Below are 15,136 nucleotides of genomic sequence, written 5' to 3'. Positions count from 1 at the left end.
AAGAACTCAGCAAGACTTGTATTTAAGACCTGAGACAGAGCTCCGGAGAGGTGTACCTCCCCTCCCCCAGCTCCACTCACCGGCCTGGAACTACGGGCAGGGGTGGGTGTAGCACAGTCATTTCAAAAGAAAACCGTTGAGAAGAGAGTCCCTTCTGTTAGTAACTCCTCTCCACAAAGTGAAAGTGTGAGCCTCTCAGTTGTGTCCAACTCTTCGTGACCTCATAGACTACAGCCTGCCAGGCTTCTCTGTCCATGGGATTTCCCAGGCAGGAATACTGGAGTGAGTTGCTATTCCCTGCTCCCGGGGATCTTCCTGACCCAGAGATTGAACCTGCATCTACCTGCAGCTCCTGCATTGCCGGCCAATCCTTGACCACTGAGCCACTGGGAAGCTCCAGGTGGAACCTTAGACAGTACCTCATTCAGTCATTCTAAAGGAAAATGAGGTACCGTCATCTGGAAAGCTCCAGAACTATCTCCATTTTTTCTTTCCTGGCCACTGGTACATATTCCCAGACAGACCATCAAGACCACATGGAAACACTGCTGCTAATGAGGGTCCTAGGAAAGAAAAACAACTGAAGATCACAGACCTAATTAAAATCTTCATTTTGGAGGTGAAGAAATGTAAACTTAGGAGGTTCATGTGACTCAACAGTACTGACCACTGAACTTTTTGGAGACTCCCTCCAGACCCAGGTCCCCTGTCCCTTCCAGCAACCCACATGGCCCTGCCTGACTGTTGCATTTACCCAGTGAGAAGGCATTTGTGTCAAACAGTCTACGTGTCAAAGGAAGTTCTGTGCCAGAGTTGCAAGGCCATGGTTTCCCTTGACAAAATTTTTTTCCATTAAGTAATGTAAAATCCCACTTGCTTTCAGCTTCTCCAGGGATTGGGTGACCAGCCACCCTGGAGAGCAATGGCCCTGGTGGTTTTGGCTTGCCCCAGCACCCATCAGAGGCTGGACAGGTCAAGGCAACATGAAGAAGCAGAGAATGGAAAATTGAAGCAAGCTCACCAGCCTTTTGACAAAGACATGACCCGCTACTTTGGTTCACTGTTCCCGCCCTGACCTCCAATGGAAGGGAAGTGAGACCCAGAAACAAATCCGTGGCTAGACTACTGGGAGTAGTAGTCCCATCGCAAGGGGGAGAGGCTCTAGCAGCAGCCCCAGTGTATGCCTGGCTCTGTGATCGTTTGAAGGAGTAGACTGGTGTGGATCACAGTCCAGTCCTAGACCAGCTGGCGATCCCAGAGAGGGAGCTGTGCCATACTCCTTGTCTTACAACGATGTTCATTTTGTGAATGCAAGGTGTGTGCCTGGGGTGGGGAAGAACGTGGATAAATTCAAAACAGAGAAAAGCAGGCTGGGCAAAGAATGACTTTTTCAGATGGTTTCCAGGAAGCAGAAGAGAGGCTAAGAAGCAGAAATATTTGTGTGTGTATAGTTAACAGGACAAATGACTGGAGAATATCAGCTGCTGATGAGCCCTCATCAGTTTGAAGGTGAGGGTGACAAGCCACAAAAATACTGCTTCAGTAATTTCACACTTCTTGGGTAGAATGGTTCATTCAAATAGAAGCAAACCATGAATGAATCTGCATATTCCACTGGTATGTGTGTGTGTGCCAAAAGAAAAGGGGATCTGAGAGAAGCAAAGAATAAGATGAGAAAATTGGCATTTGTTGAAATCAAATGCCAGGCCTTGAGATAGACAAGTACTTTATAAAATGTTGTGTTTAGTCACCCAGTCACATCCAACTCTTTGCAATCCCATGGACTATAGCCCGCCAGTTTCCTCTGCCCATGGGGATTCTCCAGACAAGAATACTGGAGTGGGTTGCCATGTCCTCCTCCAGGAGATCTTCCCAACCCAGGTCTCCTTCACTGCAGGCAGATTCTTTACCATCTGAGTCACCAGAGTAATCCCATCATATGGGGTTTCCCTGGTGGTTTAGTGGTAAAGAATCTGCCTTCCAGTGCAGGAGATGCAGGTTCAATTCCTGGGTCAGGAAGATCCCCTGGAGAAAGAAATGGCAACCCACTCCAATATTCTTGCCTGGAAGATCCCATGGACAGAGAAGCCAGTCTGGCTATATAGTCCATAGGGCCACAGAAGAGTTGGATAGAACTTAGTGACTAAACAACAGACAACATGGATTAAAACACCTCAGGTTTTCAGAAGATAAGAGCCTTGCCCACGTTCCAGCTAAGAAGTGGAAACACAGTCATTCATACCCAGATCCCTGCTCTAAAGCTTGTACTTTTTCTAGTATCTGATGCTTCCGACCCACATAAAGCTTTCAGTGAATATCTGCTGAATGACTGAACAAAGAAGTTTATATGTTTCAGAATACTTTCATTTTATTTTCACAAGACTGTGAAAGTCATACTCACTGAACTAGAAAAAAAAATCAATGATGTTTCCAGAAATGCATTACAGTTTAATGAAAGTGGTTATTTAAATCATCTATCACTGAATGAAATCAGAATTACTTAATCAAGGCCATAACTTAAGGTTATTTCCATGTCTTTCAGTAAACAAGGTCAATGGGTTTATGCACTGAGCCTTAATTTTATAATCTATTATTCTGCCATTCTAGGTTAAAATCCATTCAGTTGCTATTTCAAAAACCACATCATCTTATGGTCTCATCTCCTTATAGTCATGCTTGAAATGTATCAGCTAATTTAATACAAATTGCTGCTTAAGGAAGACATTGACCTAGAGCAAGAGACAAACTGCTATTTTGCAAATTCCCAAAACAACTGGTTTAGGGTTCAGGAAAATGATGAGAAACAAGAAGTTTGCATTCTAGTATGCACTCGAATCTCTGGATTGACCTCAGGCATTCTTAATTACAAGGAAAGCTCTATCAGTGCAATTCTAAATCCCAACAGGTAAGAGGCAGACAACATTACAGAAGGAAAGGTTTATAGAATTGTATGTCGCAGTGGTTTTAACATCTTTGGAGCATATGCTTCTAACAGCCAGAAAGAGATGGATTGGAGAATCAACCGTTGGCTAGAGTCTTTCCTGGAACCCCTCCTCACATTCTCTGCTTAAAATAGGGACAAAACAAAGCAGAATTGAAGCCCTAGTAAAGAACAGTCTGCTTAGCAAATATTTTGAATCAACAGATACTTCCTACAGGTTCATGTGGAACACCCAGGAGAGATGTCACAGTAGAGATGGAAAGTATTGAGCAAGCTTCCTCCTTTCAAGGTGCTTGCCTACAAATTATGACAATATACAGTAGAGTGTCAAAACTTCAAAAGTGATTATGAAATAAGTACTAAGGAGTTCAGAGAGCATCCTTGGAATTGGAGCTTCCTTAGTCATCAGCAAAGGGGCAATAGTAGAAGCCAAGGCAGGTAAGTGGGTGGTGAGACAAGAAAGATGAGCCAGTGGCTATCTTTGGGAAATTATAGACAATTGCTATACAACCTGAGATAGACTAAGAAGTGCAGCATACCCTGGACACTAACCTGCTATCTGGCTCCCGGATAATTTTTAGTATAAGAATATTACAAACTATTCAAATTGAATCTCTTATCAGGCAGCATGGAATTGACTGTACTTATTTTAAAGCTTCTTATTTTGATAATATATAATTTTAAAACCTACTAAAAATTTCTAACACTTTGAAGGAAACATTTCTTCCTAAAATCCTATTTTTTTTTAAAAAAAAGCTAAATTTCTAATTTATTTTACTATTTTACTAAAGGCCTATATATTTGTCCTGTATATTATACCACAATGTGAATTAAAAGGAATTGCATATGAACCCTAATTTTGTAAGAATGCTCTAGATTTCCTTGGTAGCCTCATAGTACACAGTGTAAAGAACAGAATGTACACAAATGTTTCCCCTGCTGAATCCATTGGCTCCATTCTAGAATTCTCACACCATTGTACTCTAATCTGCTCAAGATTGGCAAGACTCATACTCCAAATATAAGCCACAATAATCTTTGTGACACCTGTAAAATAGTTGTTACCTATTTATGAATTTTTATACAGTACTACTAATGTAAAGGGTTTACTATTCAAAGTCATCCATAAGATTCTTTTAAAGAGGCCTTTGTGTTCAATCACTAGAAATTTATTTAGGTTTTACTCTGTACCCAGACACTGTACTTAAAACTCAAAACAAAAAAGCCACCTCAGGTAAAAAATGGGCAAAGAGTGTGAATAGACATTTTTCCAAGGAAGATATACATATGGCCAAAAAGCACAGGAAAAGATGTCCAACATCACTAATCATTAGGAAGATACCAAAAAAAAAAAAAAAAGCCACAATAAGATACCACTTCATACCCATTCAGTTCAGTCAGTTCAGTCGCTCAGTTGTGTCTGACTCTTTGCGACCCCATGAATTGCAGCACGCCAGGCCTCCCTGTCCATCACCATCTCCCAGAGTTCACTCAGACTCACGTCCATCGAGTCAGTGATGCCATCCAGCCATCTCATCCTCTGTCTTGCCCCCAATCCCTCCCAGCATCAGAGTCTTTTCCAATGAGTCAACTCTTCGCATGAGGTGGCCAAAGTACTAAAGTTTCAGCTTTAGCATCATTCCCTCCAAAGAAATCCCAGGGCCGATCTCCTTCAGAATGGACTGGTTGGATCTTCTTGCAGTCCAAGGGACTCTCAAGAGTCTTCTCCAACACCACAGCTCAAAAGCATCAATTCTTCGGTGCTCAGTCTTCTTCACAGTCCAACTCTCACATCCATACATGACCACAGGAAAAACCATAGCCTTGACTAGACAGACCTTAGTCGGCAAAATAATGTCTCTGCTTTTGAATATGCTATCTAGGTTGGTCATAACTTTTCTTCCAAGGAATAAGCATCTTTTAATTTCATGGCTGCAGTCACCATCTGCAGTGATTTTGGAGCCCAAAAAAATAAAGTCTGAAACTGTTTCCACTGTTTCCCCATCTATTTCCCATGAAGTGATGGGACCGGATGCCATGATCTTCGTTTTCTGAATGTTGAGCTTTAAGCCAACTTTTTCCACTCTCCTCTTTCACTTTCATCAAGGGCTTTTTAGCTCCTCTTCACTTTCTGCCATAAGGGTGGTGTCATCTGCATATCTGAGGTGATTGATATTTCTCCCGGCAATCTTGATTCCAGCTTGTGTTTCTTCCAATCCAGCGTTTCTTATGATGTACTCTGCAAATAAGTTAAATAAGCAGGGTGACAATATACAGCCTTGACATACTCCTTTTCCTATTAGGAACCAGTCATACCCATTAGGATGTCTATAATCAAAATAATGGAAAATAAAAACTGTTGGTAATGCTATAGAGAAACTGGAACTCATAAACTGTGGGTGGGGGTATACAATGGTGCAGCCACTGTGGAAAACAGTTTGCCAGTTCCTCAATAAATTAAATATAGAATTATCTTATGACCTAGCAATTCACTTTCTGCCATAAGTAAAGAACCTCTTGATGAAAGGGAAAGAGGAGAGTGAAAAAGTTTGCTTAAAACTCAACATTCAGAAAACTAAGATCATGGCATCCGATCCCATCACTTCATGGCAAATAGATGGAGAAACAACGGGAATAGTGAGAGACTTTATTTTTGGGGGGCTCCAAAATCACTGGAGATGGTGACTGCAGCCATGAAATTAAAAGATGCTTGCTCCTTGGAAGAAAAGCTATGACCAACTTAGACAGCATATTAAAAAGCAGAGACATGACTTTGCCAACAAAGGTCCATCTAGTCAAAGCTTGGTTTTTCTACTAGCCATATATGAATGTTAGGGTTGGATTATAAAGAAAGCTGAGTGCCGAAGAATTGATGCTTTTGAAGTGTGGTGTTAGAGAAGACTCCTGAGAATCCCTTGGACTGCAAAGAGATCAAACCAGTCAATTGTAAAGGAAATCAGTCTTCAATATTCATTGGAAGGACTGATGCTGAAGCTGAAACTCCAATACTTTGGCCATCTGATGCAAAGAACTGGAAAAGACCTTGATGCTGGGAAAGATTGAAGGTGGGAGGAGAAGGGGATGACAGAGGATGAGATGGTTGGATGGCATCATCAACTCGATGGACATGAATTTGAGTAAGCTCTGGGAGTTGGTGATGGACAGGGAAGCCTGGTGTGCTGCAGTCCATGGGGTTGCAAAGAGTCAGACACAACTGAGCAACTGAACTGAACTAAACTGATATACTTAAAAGAATAGAAAATAGATGTTTATATAAAAACTTATACACAAAAGTTCACAGCAGCCTTATGCACAATACCCGAAAGAAAAAACTGAAATGTTGAGAAATAGATGAGTGGATAAACAAAATGTGGTATATCCATACAATGGAATATTATTCAGTCATAAAAATGAATAAGTATTGATACAGGCTACAATATGAATGAACCTTGACAGCAATGTTCTAAGTAAAAGAAGCCAATCACAAAAGACCACATATTATATGATTTCATTTCTATGAAATGTCTAAAAGAGGCAAATCTATAAAGACTGAAAATAGATTAGTTCCTAAGGGCTTGAGGAAATGGAGGAATAGTGAGGTGAAAGGTCCGTCTAGTCAAGGCTATGGTTTTTCCAGTGGTCATGTATGGATGTGAGAGTTGGACTGTGAAGAAGGCTGAGTGCCGAAGAATTGATGCTTTTGAACTGTGGTGTTGGAGAAGACTCTTAAGAGTCCCTTGGACTGCAAGGAGATCCAACCAGTCCATTCGGAAGGAGATCAGCCTTGGGATTTCTTTGGAAGGAATGATGCTAAAGCTGAAGCTCCAGTACTTTGGCCACCTCATGCGAAGAGTTGACTCATTGGAAAAGACTCTGATGCTGGGAGGGATTGGGGGCAGGAGGAGAAGGGGAAGACAGAGGATGAGATGGCTGGATGGCATCACTGACTCGATGGACGTGAGTCTGAGTAAACTCTGGGAGTTGGTGATGGACAGGGAGGCCTGGCGTGCTGTGATTCATGGTGTCGCAAAGAGTCGGACAAGACTGAGTGACTGAACTGAACTGAACTGAATTAAAGCAAATGAGGAATTTTTTTGTGTGTGTGATGCAAATGTTCTAGAAGTGACTCTAGCAATGGTTTCACTTATCTAAGAATATTCTAAAAACAATTAAAAGCTATTTCATTTTAAGTAAGTGAATTAAAAATCAATAGCATATACTGAAGTGTGCTTTATTTGGAAATTTCTTGCACAATAGTTGTTACATTGTTTTGACTTCTGCAACAAGAATTTGGTGAAATTCCAGTGTTTTCTCCCCATTTCTGATAAATAAAAGGGTTTATATATATCACTGTTTGCTTAAGGTTGTTTCTGTAATAAAAATAAATATAGGTAAGACAAAACTTATTTGTGGTCAAGACTTAACTTCTTTCTAAAAAATAAAAAAACAGCAAATGCCAATTTCTAATCATTCTAGTAGCTACAGTTTGTCAGATAAGATGCCTTTTCACTGTCCATCGCTAACCTGTTCAATGCAGCTGCAGGGAAAGCTACACTTTCTGCTCCTGCTGTTTTCCTCTAGGGAAGTAAAAGATACTGTTTCTTTGGGGACTCAAAAATCTTGAGCACTTTCATTCTAGTTTCTCAAATACAAAACCAACTAGTGTTTTAAACTTGGATCAGTGACAGGGAATTTGAAGAAAGACAGTATCCAGATAATACATATTTATCTGTAGTTTAAAACAACTCATACTGAGATGAGTCTACATTAAAAATAGTTTACAAGACAGAATGCTTTTCACTATTCATGCTGTGTGTTTACAGAACAGTCTGCCATAGCTGAATTCCATTTTCTATCTTCCTCTAAAACAGTGCTACTGTGTCCCCAACCAACCCTATAAGATAAACTTGCAGCTATGAACAAGAATGTCATTTTCTTTTTATGTCAACAGCTTCTATTGATAACATCATATTTTATGCATTCACTTCCTAGATTACTGTCTGGGGGCTGGGGTATTATATTTAAACTATATATGATGTGCAGAAGGAAACTTAATTTGACTTTTAAGGTTTAGAGAAACTATTTTGCAACAAGTTTGGACTTCAATTTTCACATTTTCCTTTAAATTCATTTAAACTTAGATACTTTCAAGTCAATAAAGTTACATCTTTGACTCAAAATTTCCACACTCATATGTAATCTACATATCAAGACTGGGAATTCTGAAAACCAGAGTAGTATATCTCCATTTAAAATAGTGTAAGTTAACAATGGAAAGGAAAGCCTATCAACTTGAGATCAATCCAACAGATTTAGTTCCCATAGATTTAGTTCCCATAAAGGCTAAATCACATATCCAAGTCTTGATGATAAATCATCAGAGTTTGCTGGTTGTACGGGATCAGTAGTAAGCCATCTGGCTTATTCAGTTTACATCTATGTAATGAGTGTTATTCCAAGTTTTTGATATTTCCACAGCTCATAAGTAATGAGTCTACTGGCAGAGGCTGCATCATAATCTAATTTCTATGGGAGATTTCATTTGATTTTGGTTAGTTTTCTACAGCAAGTCAAAGTCTGAATGCCACTTCAAAATAAATGAAATAATTTCAATGAACTGCACACACCATGGTCTCCAAGTTTAAGTACAGCAATTTGCTCTATTCATGTCTACTGACCCCACTGTGTGTTTATGCTTTCATTCCTCCATTCATTTCAAGGAGGTAAAGAAACAAGAGTTTTCTCTGCATAACTTTCCTCCCCCTCACACACTTTCCTTTTTATTTATAAATCTGCTGCAGCAAAAAGCATCTTTAAAAAGAACAGACTTTGCCCTTCCCCAAACTGCCTAGGAAAAAAGAAGCTGTTTGACCCCAGTTCCTTTGAGAAGAAGATGCATCTTTACCGACTCCCCCTTTTTCCTCCACACTATGCTTTCTGGTTGCCCCCCTTCACCTCATTCCATGCATCTCCTAACCTCAGACAGTCAAAAGCCAGCTGGGGCTGCAGCTGTTGGCTGCTCTCCCTCTTGCAACAATGGGGCACATGCAGCAAAGCAGAGGCATTTTTAAAAGTTGAAGTTTAAAAATGAACCCACGTCCATCACTTTTAAAATATTTTATAAATCACCTCTCTCACTCTCATCACTTCTCTTTCTCTCAAATACATAGGGAACTTCCCAAGAGCAATGTCTGACTCTAGAACAGTGTTCACGAACTGAGCCTGGCATCAGAATTACCTGGAAGACTTACTAAAACAGAGTCTGGGGTCCCACGCCCAGACTTTAATTCAGTAGGTCTGAGATGAGACCTGAGAATCTGTGCTTGTAACAAGTGACCAGGTGATGCCGATGCTGTAGGTCCAGGGACCACGCAACACTGAGAACCACCAAACTGAGAACTACTGGCCTACAACAGGGCTTCTCAGGTGGCACAGTGGTAAAGAATCCGCCTGCCAATGCAGGAGATGCGAGAGACATGCTTTGATCCCTTGGTCGGGAAGATCTGCTAAAGTTGGAAATGGCAGCCCACTCCAGTATCCTTGCGTGGAAAATTCCAAGGACAGAGGAGCCTGGCAGGCAACAGTCCATGGTATCTCAAACAGCTGGACACAGCTGAGCAACTGAGCATGCACACAGAGCTTAAACAGAGAAATGAAGTCGCTCAGTCGTGTCCGACTCTTTGCAACCCCGTGGACTGTAGCCCACCAGGCTTCTTGGTCCATGGGATTTTCTAGGCATGAATACTGGAGTGGCTTGCCGTTTTCTTCTCCAGGGGATCTTCCCGACCAGGGATTGAACCCAGGTCTCCCACATTGTAGGCAGATGCTTTACCGGCTGAGCTACCAGGGAAGCCCAAACAGAGAATGAATGCTAAAGAAAGAGAGAGAGAAATCAAAAATTTAATATTCCAGTTCACCTCACCTCACCTCAACTGTGGGACTCTGGGAGAGTTCAGTCGCCTAGTTCATGGGGATGAATAACAGGAAAGCGGAGTTAAGAGCAGGCCTGCTGCTTGCATGGTTTCCCTTCTCTGCTGGCCCCTCAAGATACTCAAAGTATCAAGAAAAGGAAAGTGAAATTACAGAAATAAAAATGATCATTTTTTGACCAGTCGGTTCTTTAGCACCCCATTCGCATCTTGGCTCTATCTCCTTTTTCTCTTAAACTGCTTGTAGTGTTAATGCAGTGGGTACTTGATTCAACCAGACGTGGGTTCAAGTCTTGCCTTACTTACTCTGTGTCCTTCAACAAGTCAGTGAACTTCTTTGCCCTCCTTTCTCCCATATCAAAAATAGGAATAACAGCTGTACCTAATCTATGATATTTCTGTGCTAATTCAATTTCATTCTGCATGTGCACTGACTGGCACATACACAGTAAATGTTGGCTTTTGTCATAAATGGTCCTATTTCTTCCCTGTGAGAATATTCAGTGTTCAATATGTTACAAATCACACTACCTATTTGATACAATAAGTACAAGCATCACTTCCAGATGTTTGTTTAGTAGCTACTATATGTCAGATGTGGGCTTCCCTGGAGGCTCACAGGTTAAAGCATCTGCCTGCAATGCACGAGACCTGGGTTCAATCCCTTGTCAGGAAGATCCCCTGGAGAAGGAAAGGGCAACCCACTCCAGTATTCTTGCCTGGAGAATCCCATGGACAGAGGAGCCTGGTGGGCTACAGTCCACGGGGTCACCAAGAGTCGGACACGACTGAGTGACTTCACTTCACCTATGTGTCAGATGTAATATATTATAGAAGTATATTAACAATAATGCTGTCAAGAAAAATACTGCTAAAAATAATATTTTTTGGAAAATTTTGGCTTTATATGAACTTATGTTTAAGAAAAATACTTGCCTCCAAAATTGGCTACCTAGGAAAATTGAGAGGATGTGTTTACTAACCACAATTTTGTGTTCACAGACACTAAAATAGTAAAATGGAGGAAACAAGGGGAGCATAATTCTGCAGATACCTTGGCCTTATATTATTAAGGGTATATTTTAGACCCTCTTAAAGACCACAAGCCCACTTTTCCTGAAAATCATTATGTTTACATAGCAAAACAACAGGGAACAAGTTTGGCCAAGGGTTATCTTATTTTCAGTTCACAATGATGTCATTTTCAACCCATTACATCAGCCAGAAATTCAATGATGAGTTAGTAATAGGAGCAATATTCCATCCTTCAGTTCTTTCTGGTTCCCTGAGTGAATGCTTGTGAATTCACCCTTTCACCAACCAAGCCCCCAAATTTATCAGGCTTCATTTCCTGGAGTACATAATGAAAGCATATAAAACTGTGGATACCACACATAATGACTGAATTTTCAAGCAGTTAATAGGGTAGATACTGCGGTTCCTTGATTTTAGCCTCACTACACACCTTTGATCCTTCCTCCTCCCAAATTTCCCCACCCCAAGAAGGGTATCAGCATGATATTTTAAGAGCTGGGTGGATGTGTTACAGGCAGTCTGGTCCAGGCCGGAATTTTACCTGTAGAAAATGCCCTGCCCAAAGCCAAGTGCTCCGAAGGACATCACAGGTGTTTTCCTTCCCTCTCCACTGTACTCTCCCTACATCGGTGGCCTCTGTATTTTGCTTGAAAAGAACCCCAACAAAGAATTCCTTATCAGTTCATGGAGAAAGACCCCTAAGCTTCTCAATCACTTCCCTCCCTATGCCAGTTATTATAGCAGCCACTGTTGGTAATAATAGCAACCTGTGTGGTAGTAGCAGGAATCAGAGAGCCAATGGGGCTGTGAGACTTCCAAACACAGAACTCCCAGAGAAAAGAGTTGGCTCTAGCAAAAGCACATATTACCCCCAAATCCCCTAGGAAACCAGATGCTGAGGATTATTCTTTGGAAATCCACTTGGGCAATATTTTCCTCTAATTTTCTCTAAAGCATCTTACAAAACCGTAGTTCCTCCAAAGTTTCTACTGAAAGAGAAGTGTAACTTTTAAAATCTGAGCTTCTCTACACAGGAAAACAAAACATTGTTTTATCTGCATGTACATTTCAGAATGCTCTAACATCTGTCACTTTGCTGAAGTGGTTTTCTTCCTTCGAAAACGATCTACTATCTAGACCTGTGGCTTCTGCGACGAAGGGATTTTTGTGGGTGAGGTTGGCAGCCTCCAGCCGCTGGAGTCGTTTGGCTCGTGGTTCCAGCGCTCCGGGGGCTTCTGTTTGCGCGCTGGCTCGGGTCACGAAGATGCCGGAAGTTCCCCGGGGGCTTTAGTTTATCCGCTTGGACGTTTGCGATGACCTGGGCCAGCTCAGCCTCTCCTCTTCCACCCCCACCCCGCACCAGAGAGACCTGCTCTGACCACGGACTTGTGAGAGGGGAGCATCCTCCCTTAGCCAGGCGCGCACCGGGGACCTGGGGTACGCACGCTGGGCCCTGGCACCCCCTCTCCGCGCGCACTGACCACCGAGCCGCAGGTCACATCCTCTGTCTGGAGCCGCTCTTTTCCCAAGATCCTTCCCCTCACCTCTCCAAAAACATAGGCAGCCTTGCTCCTATTAAACCAGGCACAACCTCCCCCAAAAGTTCAGACTTGGGACACGCAGCGCTATGGATCTTTCAGTCGAAGCAGGTCGATCCCTGCTACGGACAGCTAGGTGTGCAGGGGGTGCCCCAAGCACAAACCAGCTCACGGACAGCGCGGGAGCCCGCAAACTGCCCCTGGGCCACCCAGGCCAGGGGACAGGAGGAGATCTTGCGAGACAGAATTCGCAAAACGGGCCCTGGGGAGGTACTAATCCCACCCCCGCGACGCGGAGGGCTGGACGGGACGGGACTGTGGTCACTAACAATGCCATCGGCCGGCCGTCGCTGCCCCTCGCCTCTCCCCGCTCTGCCAGGCCCGAATACACACACACACACTCGTACACACTCACTAACTCACACGCCAGCACTCCACCCCAGACGGGGTGGCCGAGGCAGAGGGGAAGGTATGCGGCGCCCCGCCCTGGGGTACCTGCCGGGCACATCAACCCCGCGGCGCCCCACCCCCACCCCGCCTCTGCGCAGACAGACAGACGGACGCGCGAGAGGCAGCAGGCGCTCAGGGCCGCCGCACGGATGCTCGCGGGCGTCCCACCTGGGGAGCCTCGACGAGGCGGCGGCGAGGGCAGCACCAGAGTATCCGGCGCGCTCGGCTCCCCCCTCCACCCCCGCCCCGCCACAACTTCGCGCCGCCCTCGCTCCCGCCTTCCTTCCTTACCCAAATACTGCCGCAGGTCGAGCAGGAAGCGCGGGGGTCCCCCGCCGAGCTGATAGAAGAGGGAGCCCAGGCAGAAGACCAGCAGGGTGGCCATGCAGAAACCGTAGTCCCGGAGGGAGAAGCGCAGGAAGGGCAGCAGGGAGACCCGGCGCTTCCAGCTGCCCAGGCCGGGAGGGGCGCCCCCCAGAGGGGCCCCATGGGGCCAGGGATCCGCGCCGCCGCCGGGATGCTGCTGCTGCTGCTGCTTCATCGCCGGCTCCGCCGCCGCGCACAGCCTGCCCGTGCCAGGAAGAGGTCACCCATCCGCCTGCCCATCCGAGGAGGAGAGCCCTGCCGGCCGGCTGCACATGGGCAGGGCCGCGCCGAGGGCAGCCCGGGTTGGGGGCGGGGAGGGGGCCGAAGTTGCCGGGCTCAGGAGACTTTCCTCGGCATGGTCCCCGCCGCCGCGGCCCGAGCGGCCGAGGTTGCCCGTCCCCGGCTTGGCGGCGCTGCCCGCGCCCGGCCCGCTAGCGCCCCCGCGTCCCGCGCCCCGCAGCGCCTCGGGCTCGCTCGCGGCCGCCGGGGCTCGCCTCCAGCGCCAGCGTGGACCCCCCCCCGCCCCCGGCTTTGTGGCTGTCGGTCTCGGCGTGTTTTGTCCCGGCTCAGGCTCCTCTACAAAAACTGTAGGGAGGAACGGGAGGCGGACACCATCTCCACGCTCCACCTCCTTGACAGGGGTTTTCCTCCTTCTCCTCCCCTTTCTCCCTCCGGCTCTCTGCTGCGCTCTCTCCTCCCTCTTTCCCTCCCTCCCTCTGCTCGGGTCTCCGGGTTTCTCTCGGGTGTCACGTTACTGCCTCTCCCTGGGGGGGGGGGGGGGGGGCGGCGATTATTCGCAACAAGGAAGAAAGTTTCTGGGTGTGTGTGTGTGTTTTTTCCCCCTTCCTCCTTTCTCTCCAATCTGGCCTCGGTTCCTGCGCCACCAGCGACCTCTTGGGGGCCCCCGCTGACTTCCCTCTCCTACACAGTCACTGGCAGGAAGAGGCACCACTTCTTTTAGTACGATATGTGTGTGTGTGTGTGTGTGTGTGTGTGTGTGTGTGTGTGTCTTTTTGGTCCTCGTCTTTTTTCTTATTTAAGAAACTTGTCTCTCCCTCTGTATCCCAAGCTGCTTAGTAAAGGCGGATAAAAGGTGCTTGGGGATGGGCTCAAGCCTCTGCTGAGATGGTAAAATAACAAGTGGTGGATACTATAATTAAACATGCCCATAGGGCCAGGTTCGTCGCCCCAGCTCCAGGAAGGGAAACAGAAGAAGCAGTCTCGCCTTCACGCGGCAGCTGCTCCTCTACGACGGAGGGACCAGACGGGCAAGGCGGGTGGGGAGTGTTCCAGAGCGGACTCGAGTGGTTCCTCTGGCAGATGTTCAGGGAAAGAGCCCTGACCTATTTCATCGCTGCCTCCCAGGTCTTCCCATGGGCTTCCCTGGTGGCTCAGACAGTAAGAAAAAAATCTGCCTGCAATTCAGGAAGCCCGAGATCGATCCCTGGGTCAGGAAGATCCCCCGGAGCAGGTCATGGCAACCCACTCCAGTATTCTTGCTTGGAGAATCCCAAGGACAGAGGAGCCTGGCGCGCCACAGTCCATGGGGGTCACAAAGAATTGGACACGACTGAGCGACTCAGTTTCCCATGTCTTCCAAGGGAGGTTTCAGGACATGAAAGTGCACCTTCCCTGCTCAAAATCTGCATCAAATATACATCCGCTGGGGATGGGGGATGGGGAGCGCAGGGGTGTGATGCTCGGAAAGTTCTGCTTTCATCAGCCACCCATTAGGTAAGAAGGATTGACTGCTAGATGTAGAAGCCGTGCCACCTGAGGCTTCAGTGACTGGCCCTAGGTCACGCAGCTACCAGGAGTCAGACTGGGAGCGGCATTCAAATCTGTCTGACACTCAAGCCCAGGGTAATAACCACTGC

General features: G+C 45.6%; 1 protein-coding gene across 2 annotated transcripts in view; it reads right to left on the bottom strand.

Moving 5' to 3' along the window:
- UST (uronyl 2-sulfotransferase) overlaps positions 1-13,448 on the bottom strand; it is a 313,075-nt gene extending 299,627 nt beyond the window's left edge. For both annotated transcript variants that reach the window (XM_068985017.1, XM_068985016.1), the window contains exon 1: positions 13,185-13,448. In XM_068985017.1, coding sequence (XP_068841118.1) covers positions 13,185-13,434 — 250 coding nt within the window. In that variant the 5' untranslated portion in view covers positions 13,435-13,448. The remainder of the gene's footprint in view (positions 1-13,184) is intronic.
- Positions 13,449-15,136: the final 1,688 nt, after the last annotated feature.

Source organism: Capricornis sumatraensis, chromosome 13 (assembly GCF_032405125.1).
Source record: "Capricornis sumatraensis isolate serow.1 chromosome 13, serow.2, whole genome shotgun sequence".
Lineage (NCBI taxonomy): Eukaryota > Metazoa > Chordata > Mammalia > Artiodactyla > Bovidae > Capricornis > Capricornis sumatraensis.
The sequence above is the reverse complement of the archived record's forward strand: the minus strand, read 5'-3'. Positions and strand labels throughout refer to the sequence as shown.